We start from the raw sequence: 24,151 nt of genomic DNA, 5'->3' as shown, positions 1-24,151 counted from the left end.
GTTAGGTAAGTAAACACTGAGTCATGCATAATACGCGGCAAAATGCCTACTCAATTTGCTGAAAATTAGAAAACCAAGTCCCCATTCACAGTTCAAGGCAAACCATAGCGCGAAACGGTCGCCTGCTTCGCGCGTTAAATTATACCGGAAAACATAAGTAGGCTTTTATTATTTATAATTAATAAATACAAGGAAATTAACATTAAAAAATACTTTTTATGTGTTGTTAATTATGTATTAAACATTAGTTAAATAACTAAAAAAGGTTTTGTTTAATAAATTGGTGAATATAAAAGTGTGCCAAAATGATGGCGTATTATCATTATACGGCGAACGAGCAGTATAGATACTCGGCATACAGCGTTTATGATGCACTAGGTAAGTTACTTCACTTAAGTACATATGTATAAATAACATAATTTATGTAATATATATGTGACCTACACATGCATTAATGTCATTATCATAAGCTTCATTACGTTAATTTATGTAACGTTGACGTAGATTTCAACTTAGTCGTACGAAATGGCACATTCCATTATGTCTCTGCGATAGCATAAATAAATACTGAATAAATTTGCACTATGTACCAACAACAATTATAATTGCGCAAACAAGATTAGCTAAACGTTTATAGCACCTAGTCGTAGCAATAACAAATCAGAATCATTTGTAGTCCCATTGCCTACATAACGATGACCGCAGATCCGTCCGCGTTTAACGCGCCGCGAGACTCCCAGCGCCATCTAGTGACCGAAAGCCGAACTAAAAGTGCAACGGCTGCTCCGCTCGTTCCTGCACGCGTCGCCGCTTATCGGCCTCGCGCGGAAGGTACGACGTCCGACCAGATAGTGATTTCATTGAAACATCAACACTATTTTCATTGATTAAGCGTAAATTTTTTTTGGTGTATCATAATTACCCAGTGATAAAAGCGCTACATTAATGTTGTATTTGTAAAGCGTTATAATTACTTGTCATAATCATTACCGACGAGTACGACAAAAAGATGCCAAAGTAATGGTACTACGTCTTCGTCTCGTATGAGTTGCGATACTTTGGCAGATAGAGACAGGTAGAGCATCAATGGAAAGGTGGAGCGTCGAGCGTAATATATAAATAAACAATCGTAGAGGCGGTATATAAGCGGTTTAAAAAAAAAAGGAGCGTGCAGAGGTGTTATAATATAATCGGTGTGTGTCATTATCGAGTCCGGTGATAGCTCGCACGGCGGCACGGTGCACGGTGCCGTGCTAGCTCTACTAATTAAGTATAGGTGGGGGGAAGGGGCGGCGCGGGACGCGCGGAGGCAGGGCGGGGCGAAGGCGGGCCGCTTCATTCCGCCGCGCGCCGCGCCGCCGCTCGCACGTCAGTCCGCGCGCGCGGGCCATGGTCGCGAGAACCGATGAGAGCATGTTCGGGTGCTATGGTGACAGCTACTCGTACCGCCTGTGGAGCCTGGCCAACGTGTGGGGCGCCTGCCGATGTGAGTAGCGCGCCGGTGCCGCAGAACCGAGACTCGACCCCGCTGACGTCAGCGGAGGCTGTGATATCTCCGTGTAGTAGATAGATAACGCAGTGTCCACGCGAAGTGCGTATCGCGGGTAGTGTGTGAACAGAGGTGTCGCTCCATGAAAGTGCAGAGCCCTCTTATGGGAGTTGGCGGTTTGTACGAATGCTTGGCGGCCGGTTGGCTTGCGGACATGAGGAGTAAGCAAGTCCCGACATCCACCACCTCCGCCAGGCGGCTCGCGGCCTTAAGTAAGCTTCCTTTCTTTTTGTTTTTATTTGCATTTTCTATCTGTTTATTGACTTTACCGAATGTTCTATTCTTGTTATTATTTTATTGTGCAACTCGCGACTGCTCTATTAGAAGAATATTCAATTGTGCACAGTCTACAGTCATAAATACTTTTTTAATCCCCAAAATGGAATAAAAGTTAGGTATAAAATTGTTCTTTAATGACTTGTGTTTTGTAAAGTTGAAACGAGCGTAAATTAAAGAGAAGTAAAAATTTTACAGCAAAGTTCCCCCCTTAGAAAATCAGGTGAGAATGATATCACCTCAGCCGCATTAAAAATAAAACTCGAGCACATCTTCATTAGAAGTAACCTTCGTGTTCGGTAATCTCCCCTCGGTCCCTCGGGATATAATTCATCCACTTGAGAATCGGGAACAGGTACACACAGACTTGAAAGAAAGTTTCGTTTGTGGAGGGGAACCCGCTCGCTTTCACCGTCTTAAAACGTAAATGATTATGTTGTTTTAATTCATTTTGCTTTTTCTCTTACTTTTTATTTCTTCTTCTTTGAGTGCCGCCTGTCTGGAGTGGATATAGAAATAATAGGGCCGGTTAATACAGTACAGTGCGTTGAGATGAGAAAGTTCGTGGAACGTATGAATAAATTAGTGCAAGTTCGTTTTATCGTTTTCCGTGGAGCGGCCGCTTCCGGGCTGTGCGCTTAATAACATTACCGACCGCTGGACATGCCATTACATGAAAAAAAGTGTTCATTCATGTAGAATAAAATGTTTGCTGCATGCCTAAATTGTGCAAATTGTCGCGTATGTTAAAACGTTAGAATGATGTGAAACGGTTACCGATAATCTAACCTGTAAACCTATCTAAATGTTAGATATTTTTCATGTTCCTAAAATCAGTTACGTTCAAACGGCATTTTTAATATGTATTTGGTGATTATTGAAAGTGGTTTTGATTTTGTCGCTGAAAGTTTTTATCGAATTTATCACATCACCCAACTCATTAACAAATAATATCAGTGCATTAAGTGAGTTAAGCTACCAGGAAAACAAGTCATTAGAAATGGCGTTGTTATCAGTGTAAATGTAAGCTTCGTCAATAGGTGCTCCGCTAATCGCCTATTTATGGAGTTTAAAGCACAAACAAAATTAACGGCGACAAGCAAACGCGGTAATCGCTCGCCAAACACAGCGTTACCGATCACGTGTGTGAGTCATTGATGGATGAATCGAATAGGTAACGGATGCTGGAAATAATATAGGGAAGATAGTATCTGAAATAGAACTATATAAGAATAACGTGATCATCACCAATAGATGGATATTGTCCTTATTTTAGAGGAATGTTTTCATTGTATTGTAAGGTTGCCAGAGAGCTCAACGAAGGTGCGGTATTAGGGTCGGCAACGCGCATGTTACTCCTCTTGAGTTGCAGGCGTACATAGGCTACGGAGACTGCTTAACATCAGGCGGGCCGTATTCTTGTTTGCCACCGACGTAGTATAAAAAAAATGTAAAATTCCTGTAGGTAAAAAAACGTACCTACTAACACTAATTTCCATATGTGTAGTAATTCTATGGGATTATTCACACTTTATTGAATGAACTTTCATTCTATTACCTTCCTTCACTATTCTGTCAGTTTTGTAAACGGTGAGAAAATAATACTTTTAATTCATCTCATTACCTACAGTAGGTATTTTCGTATCAAAGCAATAATTTTTTCTTAATTATTTTACGGATATAAAAGATGAATATTATGAGTATAGTTTAGACATATAACTATTAGGTATCTATTAAGAAGTAAAAAAGGTATTTTAGAAGTTTTGTAGCCTAATATATACTTTAGTGTGTGTGATGTTATAAGAATTATTAGTATCATCTTATTCACAAAATGTGTGTGGATATTAATTGTGACGACTTTAGTGGCATTGTTATTTAGACTTTGGCACCGTTATCAATGGCATTTCCTTGCGTAGGTAGAAATATACGTCCTGCCTCATTACTAGGTAAATAACCCGTGCATTTCCTGTACATTTCAGATAAGCGCTTTGGATGTTATACTCACCTACCTAATTACTTTTAGGTACCTACAATAAATCCATAACCATACTTTTTCACCTATTAGCGCCAAATACCTATTCGTGTAAAAACTAGTTTATCATCAACCTTTCCTTTATGATAGACCATTAGGTGCATACCTAATACGTTTGCATTGATGTCAAAAATATACTAATTTATATCATGATTATCAAATTAAAAATAAAAATAATAATCGTAATAGGTATTTTTAACTATTATAAATAAAATCAAATTGTAGCTCCAATAAGGATTGTCATTACAATTAAAATAAGAGTAGGTAAGTAAATACTTACAAATCCAAAATAAAAATATACAATGTCAAAACTACGAAATATAAAATTAAAAAAAAACAATAACAACACAACAATAAACAAATATAATAGAATAAAAATAAATAGAATATAAATGTAATATAGGAACAATAAAAAAAGGTAATGAATCTCCAAAGAGAACCGTTTTGCTAATCGAAAAACAAAAGAGACGCAGAACCATATCCGCAAAATTACAAGTTGCTGGCCTCAGAGAAAACAAAGACGTGAAACATGTGCCGTAATGTTCCTAACACGGACGTCCTTTCGGTGTAAAAATACTACGGTTAGAACAACAAAGCCGACCGCAGATCATAAAACAGAAGCGCACTACAATTGAACAAATAGCGCGCGTCCAAACAATTCGATAGTTCTCTCAGCGCGCAATTACAATTCCCGAGACGTTACAACATGGTGTCTGGCAGGCGGAGTTTTTTCACCGACACAGGTGCGACCAATCAACGTCCAACAAACGGGCTCTTATCTGCGCGTTTGTGTGCGTGTGATAATTGTTATTTACTCTAACAGGCAATAGGAAGCGAGACTTCGTAGTGTGCGTAAGGTTTTTTATCAGCGGTTAACGGACGCACTTGCCCGTATGCCCGTGCGCAGATTACACGACGTAGGTGTTTTATCCGTTCTACCTACATGTTGACATGTTTTATGTGAATTCTAATGCGATTTATAGCGGGTGGCGAATGAAAAAATGGGCCTGGTGTTTTATAAATTGTGTTATGTATTATGTAGGTAGCAGTTGGCTTTGGCAAGTTTGGCATACAACGTATATAAAACAATCGTTTTCTTTTAATAAATACTTAAGAGCAATAAAATATAAACGGTTTTATTTGGGTTTTTTAATGAAAAAATTGTCTCATTTAATTGAATACTTACTATTTCAGACACATTGTAGAGTTAAGGACAACTTTACTTCGCATTTCATAGTAGTAGGTAGGTACCTACTTAAACGAAACAAAATAATTGTTCAAAAAATACGTCATTAAAGAATCTGCATTCGTATTTATGTATTTATTGATAGCTTTAATATATCTTACCAAATACCTTAAGGATTTATTAGTTTATTACACACGTATTTATACATAACCAAAAACAAGGCATGTATTATTGTAAATCGAGTTGATTTTATAAGCAAATAACGACTTGTTCGAATCTTGTTTGAACTTTATTTCGGCCGTAGAGCTACGCGCGGCGGGACTCCCAGCGCCATCTGTTGGCGAGTAGCGGAACTATTCCTCCCGTTCTTGCTCACACGAAGCGTGTTTGAATTTTGAATTAGTTTGATAATATATGTAATTCATGATTTAAAAAATAGACAGTTAAGTGCGGATTTATAAGTAGTAAATGAACTTAATAAAATCATTTTTATTTTATTTTAGGAGAGGAAAATGTATTTAAAAGATTTTACGCGAAATTCGAAATAGGTAGAGTATGGGCAACTTATTTATACTGTTTTACCCGTTACTGCATATGCAGCCATAAGGTACCTGACTGTTAAAATATTCATCTCTATTGATAGCTATTAAAGTTCAATTTTCAACAAATAATTCTTTATGACATGAAGTAAGGGGTTAAAACGTATGCGGGCAAAAGTTAAAATTGAAATACTTAAATATACTTAATAAATAAGTTAGGTTGTGGTTAGTTGTTTAAAATAGAATGATACAATATAAATAGATCTTTATAGTAAGTAGTTTAGTAAGGTGCATTGGGGTAACTTGGACCACGGGATAGTTTTGAAAATCGCTAATATGAATAACTAGAAGTACTTCATACTTTGGCAATACCCACACGCTACTGAAACGTATCAAGGCATCTTGTACACTGATGCAACAGTAAACAGGCACCTTACCTACTTTATATTTTATGATTAAACGCAAGTATCATCGTAATACCTAAAAAAGTATATAATATAAATTCTACTTGTTTAGACTCTTGGTGCAGTGCTTTGCTCGAAAGAACGAAGCATATAACTGAGCCGTGACCCTTTTGTCCTGCTGCAACGCGCACAGTTTGTACCTACTTTTATTAAATTTTACTTCTGTACATACTCTTTTCTGTCTCATTTTTATTAAGCTATTTTCTTTGCTAGTGTAATAATTAAATTTGGGATCACTTTGGTCTTGCAAATCAGTTAAATGCGTTTTTCTCAAATACCGTTTGACGTAGATGTAGATACCTAAAATTTGAAACAGCTATAGCAATTACCACCACTAATATTGTAAATAAGTCAAAACCGCTTATTTTTTCTGTTGTCGTGTTTGTAAATTTATTTTGTGTATCGCAGCTGCCAAATAAATGATTTATCTAAGTTACTATTCCGAACATCATGTGTTAGTAACCGTCCATTCAATAAGCCGAATGTACGGTAGATATTGCGCTATTTGCGCTATCATTTATGTTTAGAAACGCTTTATTTAGGTATTCACTATCACCTCGCCCGTAAAGGGGAACGGTCGGTTTACGAGGCCGTATTTTCTAAAATTCAATACCGGTGTCCGATCGCGGATTACGGCCAGCTTGCGTGCAGTTAACGTTATTCCAAAAGCAGAGGCCAAAGTTCAGAACTAGTATAAAATACGCTTTTTGATTACGCGTTTGGTATGGATAGAAGTTGTAGTTATTCTGGTTCACCTGAACAGTGCCTGTGTATGGAAAGCACTGGTAACCCAGCAGCTTGCACCGTAACTCGCAGCATACAGCGACGCTCGATCTAATTAATACGTCCGAACGTTGTTTTGCTCTTTATTATATTTGATTTACGAGGCGCGCCCGCCAGCGGTGCTTTTAAAAACGTTATTACGCGGGAAAATGGGCCGTATTACCGAAATAACCGACTCCAAATTGAATTGTTGCCGTGTTTGTTTTTACAACGCCGCCGTAAAGGTGTCCGCGATAATTTTAATCGTCGACAACACGATTGTATTGTTTCCAATTGGGCTTTTATGATGCGTACTACACGGGGATCGTGCCGCACAGCCGCTGTCATGTTTGCAGTGTAGTGTAATTAACGATAATTAAACGGCAAATATGGCGTCAATGACATTGGATTATCGCTCCCATTGTCTTGACTATTCTTTACGAGAGCAACTTTTTAATTAGGGCAATTAAATTTAATCCTATGTACAGTCACGGAATTTTAAGAGTTTGTCACTTTTGAACCTTAATGCCATTACATAGAATCGAAAAGAGACAAACCTGGTATCACTAGCTTTTGCGACATGTAATGACCGAAAACTTCTAGTGAGAACCAAATTAATGCATTACATAATATGTATGCGTTTTGTTCATTAAATATTAATGTCTCTTAATAACAATTTAAGCTGAATCGATGGTTGAATTGATGGTTAAAAGTTTAATCTGTCTCTTACTAGGTATTTGATTTCGGCCTAGAAAAATAGACTTGTGAAAAGTGTAAGATAGTAAACTCTAATAAATGTCATACTAAAAGGACTTGGTCACTTTTTCTTCAGTACGCAGTATCTATTCCAGTTTTCAATTTACCTATATACCTATAAGTAGTATGATAAGAAATAATTAAGTTACAAAACACTTATACCTACAACTTCTACTTGGTCTATTTTTCTATACCCATTGCAAATTTTAACAACGAAAACGAACACCAGACATAAATTTAGGTATAAAATGTATGTCTGGTGTTCTCTAAATACAGCAGCGTGTAGTTTTAAAATAAGAGCGTAACTTCGATTATACATATAGCGGCGACTGCGTTTGTGACTCTCAAATCAAAATACTTAAATGTTTCTTAGGTTCATATTGTTCATAATAGATGCTAAATATATTTCTCGCTTGTTACAGTCCGCCCTCTCGCGGGCGAGAGCAAGCCCCCGGACGATGAGGAGGACCGCGGTTCCCCGCTGGGCCCGGGCGGGCCGTTCTCCTGCAGCCAGTGCCGCGGCGCCTACCCCACGAGAGAGCAGCTTGAGCGCCACGAGACCCTGCACTCGCCCAACACTCAGGTGGATACTGTCAAATATGTTAGTGCATTGTATATACTGCCTCTTATGAGTCGCTATGTAACTTAACAGTCTTTCGCAGTCCATTTTAGCGGCTTCAAAACATATGATTGCCGTAATTAAAAGTTTTTGCCCAATACTCACTCTCAAATATGTTTATGAATCGCTATAAGAATCCATAGATTTCACTAATGCGGTCATAAGCGAAATACTCGTAAAAACAGATATGATTTCTCGAAATCGAAAGTTTTAGGGATACTTGCACCGATAGAATGTTATAGGTACCTTTATATTTTATTTGTGTGTAGGTAAAATACAAATTCACAAAGCGATTCTGCAAATATCTCTCTTTCAATGATGACTGGGAATTGACTGTACTGTAAAAAAAACTGTAGTTTTGAAATAATTTAGACCATAGCTACTGTAAAACTAACTAAGCTCGTATTGTCAACAGGCCTGCAAAATCTGCCACAAAAGCTTCGCAAATGTATACCGACTGCAGCGGCATATGATAAGCCACGATGAGAGCGCGAACCTTCGCAAGTTCAAATGCAACGACTGCGACAAAGCCTTTAAGTTTAAGCACCATTTGAAAGAGCACCTCCGCATACATTCCGGAGAGAAGCCATTTGAATGTGCCAACTGCGGAAAGAAATTCTCGCATTCCGGCTCTTACTCTTCGCACATGACTTCTAAGAAGTGTTTGGTTATGAATCTCAAGATGGGCCGCATCAAGCCTAATAACCCCGCACTTAACCCTGACAGAAGCCCTTCACGCAAGCGCGCCAACGCAATGGCTAGCCAATTAAATAATAACATCGCCCCTAATGGAAGCTCCTTCCTACCAATCCTTCCCAAATACAACGAGGCAGCGTTCTTTGCCAACATGTCACAAGACAACGGCTTCCATCGCTCGCCGCTCGGCAGAATGCCATTCTACATGCCTCCCGGTATGCCCATGAGCCCAGCGAATGGCATCGCCCCTTACAGCTTCCCGGCGCCACTTACCCAGTTACTTGAGCAACTCGCGTCATCGCAATACTACCAAAGTAAAATAGAAAATCCTATGAGCCCGAAACGGAGCCCCCATCCAACGGATCCCGAGGACATGATCGAAGAAGTGACTGAAGAAGACGATAAGCGCTCAGAGGGAAGCGCTGAACTAGTTATGGACATCGAAGATGAAGAGGCAGTCTCTATTAAAAAAGAACGTGAGGAACGAGAATGTGATCTGAGATCACCCACTCGTAACTTAGATACCGTCCCCTTAAACAATAATGGCCCGGAAGCCGACAACAACCAATCTTTCAACACGATATTAGAATCCGTTAGCGCATCAGTAACTAAACATTTCTTCAGAGCTAATATGGAAAAGATGTCTCCTATGTCGGGGAGCGTTTGCCCGAGCATAGAGTCGCCGCCGACCCCGCACGTCATCATCAAAGACGAGCCCGACGATTTACACAAATGTTTAAAATGCAACGCTATTTTCAGAAATAAAAGCGATTTATTAGACCACGAGAAGGCGTACTGTGGAAATTTATTGACATTTAGAAAGCACGAGGGATTGGCGGCACAGGTTGAAGAAACGGTAGCGCTCAATAGACTAGAAGCTGAAATGCGGGCATCCGTCCAAAGCGGAGTCAGTGCCAGCGAGGACGAAGATTTCACAAGGGAAGGCCGCGACGAGAAAAACTCCACTCATGATGACGCCCGGAAAATCAGAGTTCGAACCAACTTAACCGATGAGCAGCAGGCGATTCTGAAACAACACTACGCTATTAACCCTCAACCAAAACGCGAGGAATTCAAAAAGATCGCTCAAGAAATCGGTCTTCATAATAGAGTAGTGCAAGTCTGGTTCCAAAATAACAGGGCGAGGGTTCGAAGAATGACACAGACCGTAGCAGTGTACGACCAGCCATTAGATCTGTCGACCAAAAAGAGCGCGTCAGTGACGTCGAGTCCATCGCCGTCGCCCTGCAGCATTTCCGTCACACATTCCGACTCCGAGGAAGCGGTCAACCTGAGCCAGAAATCCTCGCGCAGCACGACGCCCCACCGCAACAACTACTTGAACACGTACCCACATTCCAATTGTTCTTCATCGTCCTTCACAGACTTCCGCCTGTCGCCGTCGCCGGGGGAGTTAGGAGCCCAGAAACGGCCTCTAGCTCAGAAACTAAACCCTACAATACCGATGGACAAGCTGTTACAATACAACGACATGGCGAATACCCGGTCGCCTATCCTTAATATGCACATGGACGGGCGCGCGCCTGGGCTAAGTCCGTCGTACGAGCGACCGCTGTGGGGAGAGGAGATGCTTGCCCATAACGACTATGACGACGAAGGGCCGGTACTTAAGAAGAATAAGCTGAAGATGGAGTTTAAGGAGGGCGAGGGCCAGTTCGTATGCGACCAGTGCGACAAGACCTTCGTTAAACAGAGCTCGCTCGCGCGGCACAAGTACGAACACTCAGGTGAGGCTCTTTACCCATTTCAATCATTTACCTAGTGTTTCTGATATTATGTGAGTAATTATATAAAATTATTAGACCAATATTTTAAATTAGGTAGGTATATAAAGCATTTGTAGGCGGAATTCAGAACTATAGCTCTTCAGCCAACAACGTCGGGATGTATTTAAAGTTCATTATACGCGATATAATCCGTTTTCATAGTTTTATTTCATGAGTAACTATCGCGGTATCCGAAGACAATATTAGCTCTTCGCTCTTCAGCATTGGTTACTAATCATTGTTTGTTTGTTGCGCAGGTCAGCGACCGTACAAGTGCGTGGAGTGTCCGAAAGCCTTCAAACACAAGCACCATCTGACGGAGCATAAGCGGCTGCACACCGGCGAGAAGCCGTTCCAGTGCTGCAAGTGCCTCAAGAAGTTCTCGCACTCCGGCTCCTACTCCCAGCACATGAACCACCGCTTCGCCATTTGCAAACCCTACCGGGACTAGGTCTCGCAACTCTCAACCACGCTGCTTACTTAATTCACCTCACAGCGTGATGCCATACTGCATAATAATCATAATACTCAAGTATTCGTCGCCCGGTATTTTCGTTTCGAAGTTAATTAATATTGCTCAACGTCATATTTTTATACGGTAGAGTTCGAATCCCCTATTTATATTGTATAGTGCCAAATATACCAAAGGAATGTGCCATGCTAATGCCAAAAAATTTTATCGCGTTAACATTTTAACTCTTTAAAATTATACTATAGTTTTATGTGCCAAATACCAAAGGCCGGTACCTGTAGCATAATACTCGATAAATGTAATGTTGTTCTTCTTTATATTTATTATATTATTGCCATATATAAATATGTAATAAGCTAGATGTTCTGTTTAAAGTTTATTTGTAGGATCGCGACGCGAACGCAGGCCCGCGGCCCACGCCGCTGCCCATGTGATGACAATATTCTAGAGTTATAACACTAATATTCATTATTTTCCTCGTATTACCACTACTATGTATATAACTAAACAATATACGTACAACAGAGTACCTACGTGTCGCGAAAACTGTTGACCGACAGCCGACGAAGGCACTAACTAAGGCCTGGGCGTCTAATAGGCCTAAAGCCTACCCTGTTACGAAAATAAATTTTATAAACAATAGTTTAAGGTTCTCGTAATACTTTAGATAGATTCAATCTTAAATAAGTCTTAAGCATTCCATAATACTCCTATGGGATCTCTGCTGTGTTTAAAAAACTCTTTCGATTAGTCCAAAGATTAGCATGTAACGTGTAAATAATTCGTGTTGTAAATATTGTAAGAGTTATCTGTACATATGCTCGCTTGCTCTCTTAAGTCCGTTTGTGGCTTCTCCTGCCGCATCTGACACAATGAATATGGTGACAATAATAAACGATTTCGATTATTAAATATACTATAATTAAACTCTACCTATTCTTAAACTCTGATAAGGTTTCACAACGATTTTACTCAGTAAACTAATTCAAGGTTCTGTCTTCACTACCTCCGTAGCGCCGTTTAATTTATTTTAATACTGCGGTAAAATATATTTGGATAATAATTTAATGTAGTTATTAATGAGATTTACAATTAAACCAAAACCGCCATTTTGAAATGTACTTAATTAAGTTTTATTTCACTTATTAAGTGCTTTAAGAACCGAATTCTAAAAACCCGACCAAGTGCGAGTCGGACTCGCGCACGAAGGGTTCCGTACCATTACGCAAAAAACGGCAAAAAAATCACGTCTGTTGTATGGGAGCCCTACTTAAATATTTATTTTATTCTGTTTTTAGTATTTGTTGTTATATAGCGGCAACAGAAATACATCATCTTCATCAATTTTAATATGACGGTTCATGAGATACAGCCTGGTGACAGACAGTCGGACAGACAGACAGACAGACGGACAGTGGAGTCTCAGTAATAGAGTCCCGTTTTTACCCTTTGGGTATGAAACCCTAAAAATGATCACCCTACAGCAGTATAATAGAACAGAAAGTTCCTAAGCAAAAAACATTAAATTAGAGATATTTAGAAACCTAATAATTATTTCTATATGTTCTAATATAGTAAGTAGACTCAATTTTTCTGAAAGGTTTCAAAGCAACGAATTACAATAATGAATAACGAACAGTATATAGTTACTTTATACTTTAGTATTTACCTACATTAGAAATTATCACAGTATTTGAACACCATCAAAATTCATGAAACATTGGAGCCACAACATTGTTATTAAAAACAGTATTTTAACCCCAGGCAATGTTGATAAGACATCTTTATCATTTTATTGATGTAACTATGGTACTAATAATCAAAGATCAATTATGATAGGTACATTTTGAATTTTTTTTGAGCAAAGTGTACCTGTTTTAATTGATTTTCAATGTACTTCAAAATGTTAAACAATTTCACGGTTTAGACTCACTTGTTTTAGTCACTCGCGCGACATGTTTCGAAGAGCCTAGGTCTCCTTTCCCGGCTTTCTCGGCGCGCGCGCAGTTAGCGACGCGGTGTGCTACAGTACGCAATACATGGTCGTCGTGAACACTGCTCACACTATTAGTGCTTGAGAAAAGAGACCTAGGCTCTCCGAAACATGTCGCGCGAGTGACTAAAACAAGTGAGTCTAAACCGTGAAATAATTTAATGTTAGTATGTCTCACAACAGTTTAAATTAGATTACTTCAAAATGTGTTAAATTAAATAAAGCCCGTTTGAAAGATTTCATGTTTTATCATACCTAATTCTAGTTTAGTTTTATGTAATTATAATTTGACGTTGGAGAAGTGATTTCCAAATCACCTGGTGGGCTAGGGAAACCAAAGATTAGTTACGTGTTAGCTCGATGCGGACTTGTACCATATAGAATCCCATCACATTTAGTTTTTATAGTTAGTTTTAGTTTTGTGCCAAAAATATTTAAGACTTAAAATAATTTTATACATAAAGTTGTAAGTGAAATTTTATTTTTACATGGAATGGCATATGTACTGTGGCAATGTTTACTAATTGTGCAATCATTATTGCGACAAAAGTATTTCTTCCTTTGTGAGTCCACAATAGGTTTAGTGGTAATGATAAGCCAATGTGAATTCCTATTGCCATATTGTGTTTGTTGTATTGTATGTATGGATGTATGGGAGCGAGAGCTCAGGCCGGTTGCCGATCATTTGTTAATAATAAGTACCTACTCTAGATTGTTAAACTTACCCATAGATTAACATGTGTTAAAATATTACCTATATAAATTATAGTAATTCATTTTACTTGATATTATAATGTATATTGAATTTATGAATATTAAAATTATATATATTGACAATTCAGTGCAAAAGTTCTGTTTTATTTTTTTTATTTGAAGCGTCTTCCCCAACGCAAGAAACGCTTTTCTTAGAATGCTAGGTGTGATTTCACTAAAAGCTATGGTAACAATCCATACTAATATTGTAAATGCGAAAGTCTGTCTGTCTGTCTTTCTGTTTGTGTGTTCCCTCTTCACGCTTAAATCGCTAAATCGATTTAGATGAAATTTGGCATAGAGATACGTTGAGTCCCTGAGAACGATATAGGACAGTTTTTATCCCGAAAATCATCCCTTAAGAAAGTAAAAAGTGGGGTGGAATTGAGATCATTAATTAAGTGCCTGCTAATTTGTGTGCATAATATGCTCAAATTGAATGATTGCTATGAGAATTTTTCCAGGCGCTATACATACTTTAGCTACTGTTACTAAGTCCACGCAGACGAAGTCGCGGGCAAAAGCTAGTAAATAATAAATAATAGAATTCCCCTGAAGAGGGCAAACTCCTGGTACATATAAGTAGGTCAATTTACAAACTGAATACAAAGTATCCATTCAAAGTAATAATTAAGAATATAAGTACTGCATTCTGATACTTGTCAAAAAATATAAAATTCAATCCACTACAGTGGTCAGTGGTCACACTTATTATTATTATTTTTAAAGCTGTTTTTTTCCATCTCAGGTTATTTGCTTTACTATTTAATTGTTTCATCATCATTTTCTTGGATAGGAAACCCTGTCTGGGTATATAGGCCTAGTGGTCACACTTATCCAACTCTATATGCACAGTGGCACAGAACAACACAAGTAATGAACTAAATTAATTTTTAACAAGCAGGAACGTCTGCGTCTCATTTCGCAGAGTGCTGGAGTCCGTGATCCAGAGGCCATGAGTTCAAGTCTCAGCCAAGGCAGTAATATTTCCACATTTAAATGTATTCTAAGTAATGAACTAGTTAAAAGAATTGCGTAAATGTAGGAAACTAAAACAAGTAATTATGTTACATGCTATAATACTGCACGATCACACGCATTAAAATTTAAAGAATACTTACATTACTTACCAGAGAAAAAGGGAAGCTGATCTATATAAAAAATTTTCATTTTTATTCAAGATTTAATTTCATAAGATTGACACTCGATACTAAACACTAAAAACCTTATTTTGCAACATATTTAGCTATTTTAGCTCAAAAAGAATAAATTAATCAAATAAATTTTGCAGTACTAAAACGTCTGGCGCGCTCTAATTTCGAACTGTCACTTTTTAAATTTGACACGTAAGAGAAGCGTTCCGTTTCCAAGTTATATATATTTTCATTATTCTCTATAGGATATTTAGTGAAAAATAATTAATTACATCATAGGAATAAATTAAGACTGTGATATATTGTAAATTAAGGTAAATATATTAATTTTTTATATGTAAAATCATGGAAAAATCTCAGAACAATAAGTACGAAATCACACAGAGTGGGGTGATTTTGGAACGCTTCTTACACCAAGTCACGCTGTTTTAGTTATATGTAAAACTGAGCATAATGTAACGTAGGTGTATTTCTCTTCTTAGAACTGTGTAAATAAATAAATAATGTAATGTATAATATCAATAATCTGTCTCCATCTAAATGGGCCTCTGTACTGTAAAACATTAATATAGGGTGGGCTAATGATAAATGAATTTATCACTGGCCCACCCTATACTTATAGTTATAGTTAGCTCAAGACAGCCTCATTTCGAACATAGACAGAGAGAATCACACTGTCGTTGTTTTACGGTAGTACATGACTACATGTCCTTGCTCCTAAAAGAAAGGTATGAGTCTGGGGGCACGGTAGTGCCCCTGCAAAACTGCAAAGACGAGCAAAGCGAAGAGCAAGGGACCTAGGTACCTTTTCTCGAAGCGCTTCGTCGTTTTTTTGAACCCTCATAACTTGGGTTTGGATTGTACCAGATAAACAAAATTCTCGGGATATGATGTTTAGCTATATTATGTTATTGTGTATTAAGCATGAAAATTTTGAAGTACTTAGCTTTTATACTTTAGATTTAATTCGTATCTAAAAAAACCCCGATTTTGTCACTCATTCACTCAGTCACTGATGATCATCAAAACCTTTAGGGTACTTCCTGAAATACTAGGAAGCTGAAATTTGGTATGTAAGATAGTCTTAGTACACAAACAACAGAAAAATTCAAAAACCTGAACTTTTTAGCCCCTAAGGGGGAAAAGGAGGGTGGAATGTTGTATCGGGAACTAATAACCGCTGAACCGATTTAGTTGAAATTTGGTATGTAGATAGTTTTTGTTTTTTGTTATGGAAAAGCATATAGAATAGTAGTATACAATTACTACAAATAAAATATATTCTATTCTATTCTATTCTATATAGTAGTTTAGTTTATTATTGTATTTTTAAGCTATCTTTTTTTAAATTGCAAATTATTTTTCTAAGGTGTGGCAATAAAGATTTTTTTAAATTTAATTTAATACTTTTCAAACCCAAAAATCACCCCGCGAGGGGGTGGAAAAAGCGTTAGGGGGAAAAGGGTGTTGGAGTTTGTATGGGGTTTAAATTGTAATGGCCGCAGGGTCAGTGAGCCTGACTCGCTGCGGACTTGTTGCTTCGACGGGAAACTGAATGCCAATGACAAACAGTTCACCGGACATCTTTTACCTGGTGTAAAAATGGCGCGGTCCGCCAGGTGTCGCCACTGTTGCCGGAAACAAGAGTCAAATAAAGCACTAGACTGGTGATAATTCGACGGAAACAGATATGCTCTCTCAATTATAAAGCTTCCAGTGACGGTCAAGTAATTTAATGGTAAATTACCACCAACCTTTTAAATTAGGGGATGGAAGATTGTCATAAGCAACTTACAAAAAGAAGTGAAATCCCACCAAAAACATTTTTATGTAAAATGTTGCTAAGACGAAACGTTAAAAAGTTATCAGATCTCTTGTAGTCAAGCTTCTAACTCTACAAGCCCTAACTTCACAAACTCTACACCTTAGTCAAATTATGTGGCTTGGCCGTTTCGTTATCTTAGTCTTATTTATAGTTTGTCAAAGGACTCTCATTTCAAACATAGACAGAGAGAATCATACTATCTTTGTCTTACGCTAGTACTAGCACCCAAAAGAACGGGATGAGTATAAGTTTCCTGGTTGTTACTGAACATATTGGTTTGACCAACTATGCTTTCATATTATGTATTAATATTTTTTTAAATTATCGCTGGAAACATTATCGCCGTTTCGCTTATGATAAGAAAAATACACCTACATAAACAAACCCAACATTAAAAAGAATATACCCGAATAGCTCTGATGTATGTTCTTGTCAACGTCAAAATTTTTGACGTATCGTAATATTCGTAATAATTCCTAAAATTGACGTTTCAATTTGCAACTTGCACTACTCTTTCAATATTTTGCGCTAAAACACAGCTTTTGTGTCTAAAATATGCTATTGGGAATAGTTCAGTGATAATAATCTCATAGTTTTTACCGAAAATGGGTGGCAAAACCAAGCAGACTCAGCGGACGAAGAATAATGTTCGGGTACGTAAACACTGCTGATTATTTTGATTTCTATTTAGTGAAGAATAATTGCTAATTAGATAATAATTTCCAAGAAATATCTTTTTGACGAATGTCTACCTTCATCCATAAAGGTATAGATTTCCGTTGCTTCTATTAATTAGCAAAAGTTACTTAACATTTTTTATTAGAAGCAATAAGATTTCTAATCGAGGGTCACGGTCAATTTTGGCCGCAGATTCATTCATTTTATTTTAATTTATTTAAAACTACATAAAACGATACAAATTAATTATTTATTTATATTAAAATGAGTATAATATAAGGTATTTGAGAGAGTAAGATGCAACTAGGGTCCGTGTAATTGTATCTTATGATTTACTGTCTTTTTAAAAAGAATTTTCCTCTTTAGCAAACCTATACTGTGATTTCACAATCCCTAGTAAAGCTATGTAAAAAAACCGGACAAGTGCAAGTCGGACTCGCCCACCGAGGGTTCCGTACTTTTTAGTATTTGTTGTTATAGCAGCGACATAAGGCTGTATTGTGGGTACCAGGACCAGGCAACAATCATATAATAGATAGTTACATATAAATAGATTATGGTTATGATAGTTAAATAATAATAATATAATTTCTTTATTAAGATAACTAGGATCCATTGGGGTTAGGTACATGGTGGCTTAAAATCTATTGTTAATATTTAAAATACTAATTAAATTAAATTAATTTAAAAATATACAATAAATTAAATGAATGGAATTTTTTTTTACAATAAATTAAATTAATACAATGAAAATTCGCAATAAATTATTAAAATTAATTAAAATAGAATTCACAAATAAATAAATAAAATTAATTAAATTTAAAAAATATATTATTATGAAATAAAACTATGAAAACGGATTATATCGCGTATATTGAATTTATAATACATCCCGACTAAGATCCCCCCCCCCCCCGATTAAGTTTGTAGTCTATGATTGTTCATTATTTTAGTATGTGGGTATTTTTGCATTTTGTAATTTTTCCTCAGTCACCCGTTGACCACGAACGCTGTAAAGAGTTCGAAACGTCGGGATGTATTATAAATTCAATATACGCGATATAATCCGTTTTCATAGTTTTATTTCATGAGTAACTATCGCGGTAACCGAAGACAATATAATATATTATTATATTATTTAAATATATTAGAAAAGATCTGTAACTCTTTTAATCAGGTTCCAGATGAATTGAAAATGTTAGATGGCATAGAATTTATGTGTAGTTTAAAAAAATGGCTTATTAAGAATGAATTCTATTCACTAAAGGATTTCTTTGAATTATACTCTTCATGATACTGTGTCCCCTGTACTGATAGCTATGCTATGTATGTGTATAATAGTTAAGTGTTTCTTAGTTTTAATTTAGTTTTAAGTGTCCATTGTATACCCGAATTGGGTTACCGTTGAAACACATGTATCACACCACATAACACCTTTGTAACACGGTTGTACAATAAAGAAATATCTTATCTTATCTACTCAGGAACAATTATCGTAATTAACAGACAAATGAATGCCCTTACTGTGATTCAAACGCTAGACAGACTTCCTTGCTAATAGTCTATGGATTCCTATTCAGCGGTGTAGAAATCAAACTCGGAGATCCATATAAAGTTTATAATAATTAAGAAACGTACAGTTTACAAACGCGTGCAAAGTCTTTATAGTAACGCATTGTCTAGTATTTGACAATAGCAACCCTCACAACATTCTCCAATGAGCATGCATTATAATTATACGTGTTCAGTGTTAACATTGTTTTAAATGCCCAATCAACAGCCATCAAGCAGCGGCCGCAGCGCCGAGCTGCTTCACAACGCGGTCCGCATGGACCCTGGCCTCATGAGCACAAGCTCAGGCAAGGTGCTGCCAGTGCTGTTCCCGACATTGGCCGCTCCGTTGGACCCAACGCTGAACCCGGACTTTACGTTGTGTTTTAAGAAGTTGAATAAGAAGGATCCTATCACGAAAACTAAGGTAGGTTTTTTGTTTTAAGATGGGGGGGCAGAGCAGCCGCTTCGTTTTGTCATTCCGCCATCGTCGCTCACGTCACGTCACGCTCCCCCCGTCTCGCCGCTCGCACACCTAAGGCGCGGTACAGCGGTGTTGGTCAGACTATAGTTCTCCCATTGCCAGATCAGAAAAATATTCTTTGGGGCCCTTGATTTGTTTTTTGAGAAAAAATGGCAACTTTCATAACACGTAGTTAACTGCAAAGATATAATGTTTGGCAAGGGTAAATTTTGAAGGGTGTTGCTGTTAATGATTCATTGATTATGGATGTTAATTAAAACACGACGACGAATGACGAGGCCTGTTGCGGATATCATCATTGGTGGTTTTGGGACGAAGCATGTTGCTGATTTGCCTGCGTTGCGGATTTCTTACATATAACTATACTATTTTTTAAGATAAGAAGAAACACTGCTTGTTCCATAGGCACTACAAGAGCTGTGTGACCTGGTGAAAAAAGGAGATATAGAAGACGTAGTAGCAGCACTGGGTAGCTGGGCACACTACTATAAACAACTCACTACTGACACCGATCACAAAGTGCGAGAGGCTGCTCAGGTAATATTATAATTCAGAAGTAAAAGTCAATGTCCATTATCGTTTGGCACTCCCAACTCACTTATAAGCAAAGATAGATATAACTCCATAATAGATGGATACAGGCTAAGGAAAAAACGTGCCTCGAAAATCAAGAAAATTTGATTCTCGATCAGATGGTGCCACTACCTACTCTCGTTTAGATGGCGTTGACGGTTTCGTTTGTTATTTAACAATTTTAACGCATATCAGTGAAAGAACATGGGTCAAAATAATATAAAAATAATTAATGCAAATAAAAAGAAATCTGCATTGGCTAGCAATTAATATTGTTTGCCTTAAGTGTTTGAGCCTTATTTGCACATACTCGTATGTTTAAAGCCGTTGTCCTATACACGTGAACAGGTGGCGCATGGCGTGATCGCAGGCGCTTGCGGGCGCCGCTTGGCGCCACATCTGAAGTCCTTGTTGCCGCCGTGGCTGCAGGCGCAGTACGACGAGTACGCCCCGGCCGCTGCGGCCGCGAGGGCCGCGTTGACAGTAAGTGTGCTATACACGTCAACAGGTGGCGCATGGCGTGATGCTGCCGCCGTGGCTGCAGGCGCAGTACGACGAGTACGCCCCGGCCGCTGCGGCCGCGAGGGCCGCGTTGACAGTAAGTGTGCTATACACGTCAACAGGAGGCGCATGGCGTGATGCTGCCGCCGTGGCTGCAGGCGCAGTACGACGAGTACGCCCCGGCCGCTGCGGCCGCGAGGGCCGCGTTGACAGTAAGTGTGCTATACACGTCAACAGGAGGCGCATGGCGTGATGCTGCCGCCGTGGCTGCAGGCGCAGTACGACGAGTACGCCCCGGCCGCTGCGGCCGCGAGGGCCGCGTTGACAGTAAGTGTGCTATACACGTCAACAGGTGGCGCATGGCGTGATGCTGCCGCCGTGGCTGCAGGCGCAGTACGACGAGTACGCCCCGGCCGCTGCGGCCGCGAGGGCCGCGTTGACAGTAAGTGTGCTATACACGTCAACAGGTGGCGCATGGCGTGATGCTGCCGCCGTGGCTGCAGGCGCAGTACGACGAGTACGCCCCGGCCGCTGCGGCCGCGAGGGCCGCGTTGACAGTAAGTGTGCTATACACGTCAACAGGTGGCGCATGGCGTGATGCTGCCGCCGTGGCTGCAGGCGCAGTACGACGAGTACGCCCCGGCCGCTGCGGCCGCGAGGGCCGCGTTGACAGTAAGTGTGCTATACACGTCAACAGGTGGCGCATGGCGTGATGCTGCCGCCGTGGCTGCAGGCGCAGTACGACGAGTACGCCCCGGCCGCTGCGGCCGCGAGGGCCGCGTTGACAGTAAGTGTGCTATACACGTCAACAGGTGGCGCATGGCGTGATGCTGCCGCCGTGGCTGCAGGCGCAGTACGACGAGTACGCCCCGGCCGCTGCGGCCGCGAGGGCCGCGTTGACAGTAAGTGTGCTATACACGTCAACAGGTGGCGCATGGCGTGATGCTGCCGCCGTGGCTGCAGGCGCAGTACGACGAGTACGCCCCGGCCGCTGCGGCCGCGAGGGCCGCGTTGACAGTAAGTGTGCTATACACGTCAACAGGTGGCGCATGGCGTGATGCTGCCGCCGTGGCTGCAGGCGCAGTACGACGAGTACGCCCCGGCCGCTGCGGCCGCGAGGGCCGCGTTGACAGTAAGTGTGCTATACACGTCAACAGGTGGCGCATGGCGTGATGCTGCCGCCGTGGCTGCAGGCGCAGTACGACGAGTACGCCCCGGCCGCTGCGGCCGCGAGGGCCGCGTTGACAGTAAGTGTGCTATACACGTCAACAGGTGGCGCATGGCGTGATGCTGCCGCCGTGGCTGCAGGCGCAGTACGACGAGTACGCCCCGGCCGCTGCGGCCGCGAGGGCCGCGTTGACAGTAAGTGTGCTATACACGTCAACAGGTGGCGCATGGCGTGATGCTGCCGCCGTGGCTGCAGGCGCAGTACGACGAGTACGCCCCGGCCGCTGCGGCCGCGAGGGCCGCGTTGACAGTAAGTGTGCTATACACGTCAACAGGTGGCGCATGGCGTGATGCTGCCGCCGTGGCTGCAGGCGCAGTACGACGAGTACGCCCCGGCCGCTGCGGCCGCGAGGGCCGCGTTGACAGTAAGTGTGCTATACACGTCAACAGGTGGCGCATGGCGTGATGCTGCCGCCGTGGCTGCAGGCGCAGTACGACGAGTACGCCCCGGCCGCTGCGGCCGCGAGGGCCGCGTTGACAGTAAGTGTGCTATACACGTCAACAGGTGGCGCATGGCGTGATGCTGCCGCCGTGGCTGCAGGCGCAGTACGACGAGTACGCCCCGGCCGCTGCGGCCGCGAGGGCCGCGTTGACAGTAAGTGTGCTATACACGTCAACAGGTGGCGCATGGCGTGATGCTGCCGCCGTGGCTGCAGGCGCAGTACGACGAGTACGCCCCGGCCGCTGCGGCCGCGAGGGCCGCGTTGACAGTAAGTGTGCTATACACGTCAACAGGTGGCGCATGGCGTGATGCTGCCGCCGTGGCTGCAGGCGCAGTACGACGAGTACGCCCCGGCCGCTGCGGCCGCGAGGGCCGCGTTGACAGTAAGTGTGCTATACACGTCAACAGGAGGCGCATGGCGTGATGCTGCCGCCGTGGCTGCAGGCGCAGTACGACGAGTACGCCCCGGCCGCTGCGGCCGCGAGGGCCGCGTTGACAGTAAGTGTGCTATACACGTCAACAGGTGGCGCATGGCGTGATGCTGCCGCCGTGGCTGCAGGCGCAGTACGACGAGTACGCCCCGGCCGCTGCGGCCGCGAGGGCCGCGTTGACAGTAAGTGTGCTATACACGTCAACAGGTGGCGCATGGCGTGATGCTGCCGCCGTGGCTGCAGGCGCAGTACGACGAGTACGCCCCGGCCGCTGCGGCCGCGAGGGCCGCGTTGACAGTAAGTGTGCTATACACGTCAACAGGAGGCGCATGGCGTGATGCTGCCGCCGTGGCTGCAGGCGCAGTACGACGAGTACGCCCCGGCCGCTGCGGCCGCGAGGGCCGCGTTGACAGTAAGTGTGCTATACACGTCAACAGGTGGCGCATGGCGTGATGCTGCCGCCGTGGCTGCAGGCGCAGTACGACGAGTACGCCCCGGCCGCTGCGGCCGCGAGGGCCGCGTTGACAGTAAGTGTGCTATACACGTCAACAGGTGGCGCATGGCGTGATGCTGCCGCCGTGGCTGCAGGCGCAGTACGACGAGTACGCCCCGGCCGCTGCGGCCGCGAGGGCCGCGTTGACAGTAAGTGTGCTATACACGTCAACAGGTGGCGCATGGCGTGATGCTGCCGCCGTGGCTGCAGGCGCAGTACGACGAGTACGCCCCGGCCGCTGCGGCCGCGAGGGCCGCGTTGACAGTAAGTGTGCTATACACGTCAACAGGTGGCGCATGGCGTGATGCTGCCGCCGTGGCTGCAGGCGCAGTACGACGAGTACGCCCCGGCCGCTGCGGCCGCGAGGGCCGCGTTGACAGTAAGTGTGCTATACACGTCAACAGGTGGCGCATGGCGTGATGCTGCCGCCGTGGCTGCAGGCGCAGTACGACGAGTACGCCCCGGCCGCTGCGGCCGCGAGGGCCGCGTTGACAGTAAGTGTGCTATACACGTCAACAGGTGGCGCATGGCGTGATGCTGCCGCCGTGGCTGCAGGCGCAGTACGACGAGTACGCCCCGGCCGCTGCGGCCGCGAGGGCCGCGTTGACAGTAAGTGTGCTATACACGTCAACAGGTGGCGCATGGCGTGATGCTGCCGCCGTGGCTGCAGGCGCAGTACGACGAGTACGCCCCGGCCGCTGCGGCCGCGAGGGCCGCGTTGACAGTAAGTGTGCTATACACGTCAACAGGTGGCGCATGGCGTGATGCTGCCGCCGTGGCTGCAGGCGCAGTACGACGAGTACGCCCCGGCCGCTGCGGCCGCGAGGGCCGCGTTGACAGTAAGTGTGCTATACACGTCAACAGGTGGCGCATGGCGTGATGCTGCCGCCGTGGCTGCAGGCGCAGTA

General features: G+C 42.0%; 1 protein-coding gene across 4 annotated transcripts; it reads left to right on the top strand.

Annotated features, from left to right (window-relative positions):
* Positions 1-667: 667 nt before the first annotated feature.
* On the top strand, positions 668-13,968 carry LOC134743428 (zinc finger protein 1). 4 transcript variants are annotated; one of them, XM_063676822.1, is made up of 4 exons: positions 668-831; positions 7,987-8,147; positions 8,599-10,627; positions 10,924-13,968. In XM_063676822.1, the coding sequence occupies exons 1-4, from the start codon at positions 696-698 to the stop codon at positions 11,115-11,117; spliced, it is 2,520 nt and encodes an 839-aa protein (XP_063532892.1). In that variant the 5' UTR covers positions 668-695; the 3' UTR covers positions 11,118-13,968. The 4 variants fall into 4 exon arrangements, with proteins under 4 accessions (XP_063532892.1, XP_063532889.1, XP_063532893.1 ...); XM_063676819.1 differs by having other exon boundaries at positions 7,987-8,165; XM_063676823.1 differs by lacking the exon at positions 668-831 and adding an exon at positions 1,328-1,486 and having other exon boundaries at positions 7,987-8,165.
* Positions 13,969-24,151: the final 10,183 nt, after the last annotated feature.

This window comes from Cydia strobilella, chromosome 8, assembly GCF_947568885.1.
Source record: "Cydia strobilella chromosome 8, ilCydStro3.1, whole genome shotgun sequence".
Taxonomy (NCBI): Eukaryota; Metazoa; Arthropoda; class Insecta; order Lepidoptera; family Tortricidae; genus Cydia; species Cydia strobilella.
This window is presented reverse-complemented; position numbering and strand designations above follow the sequence as displayed.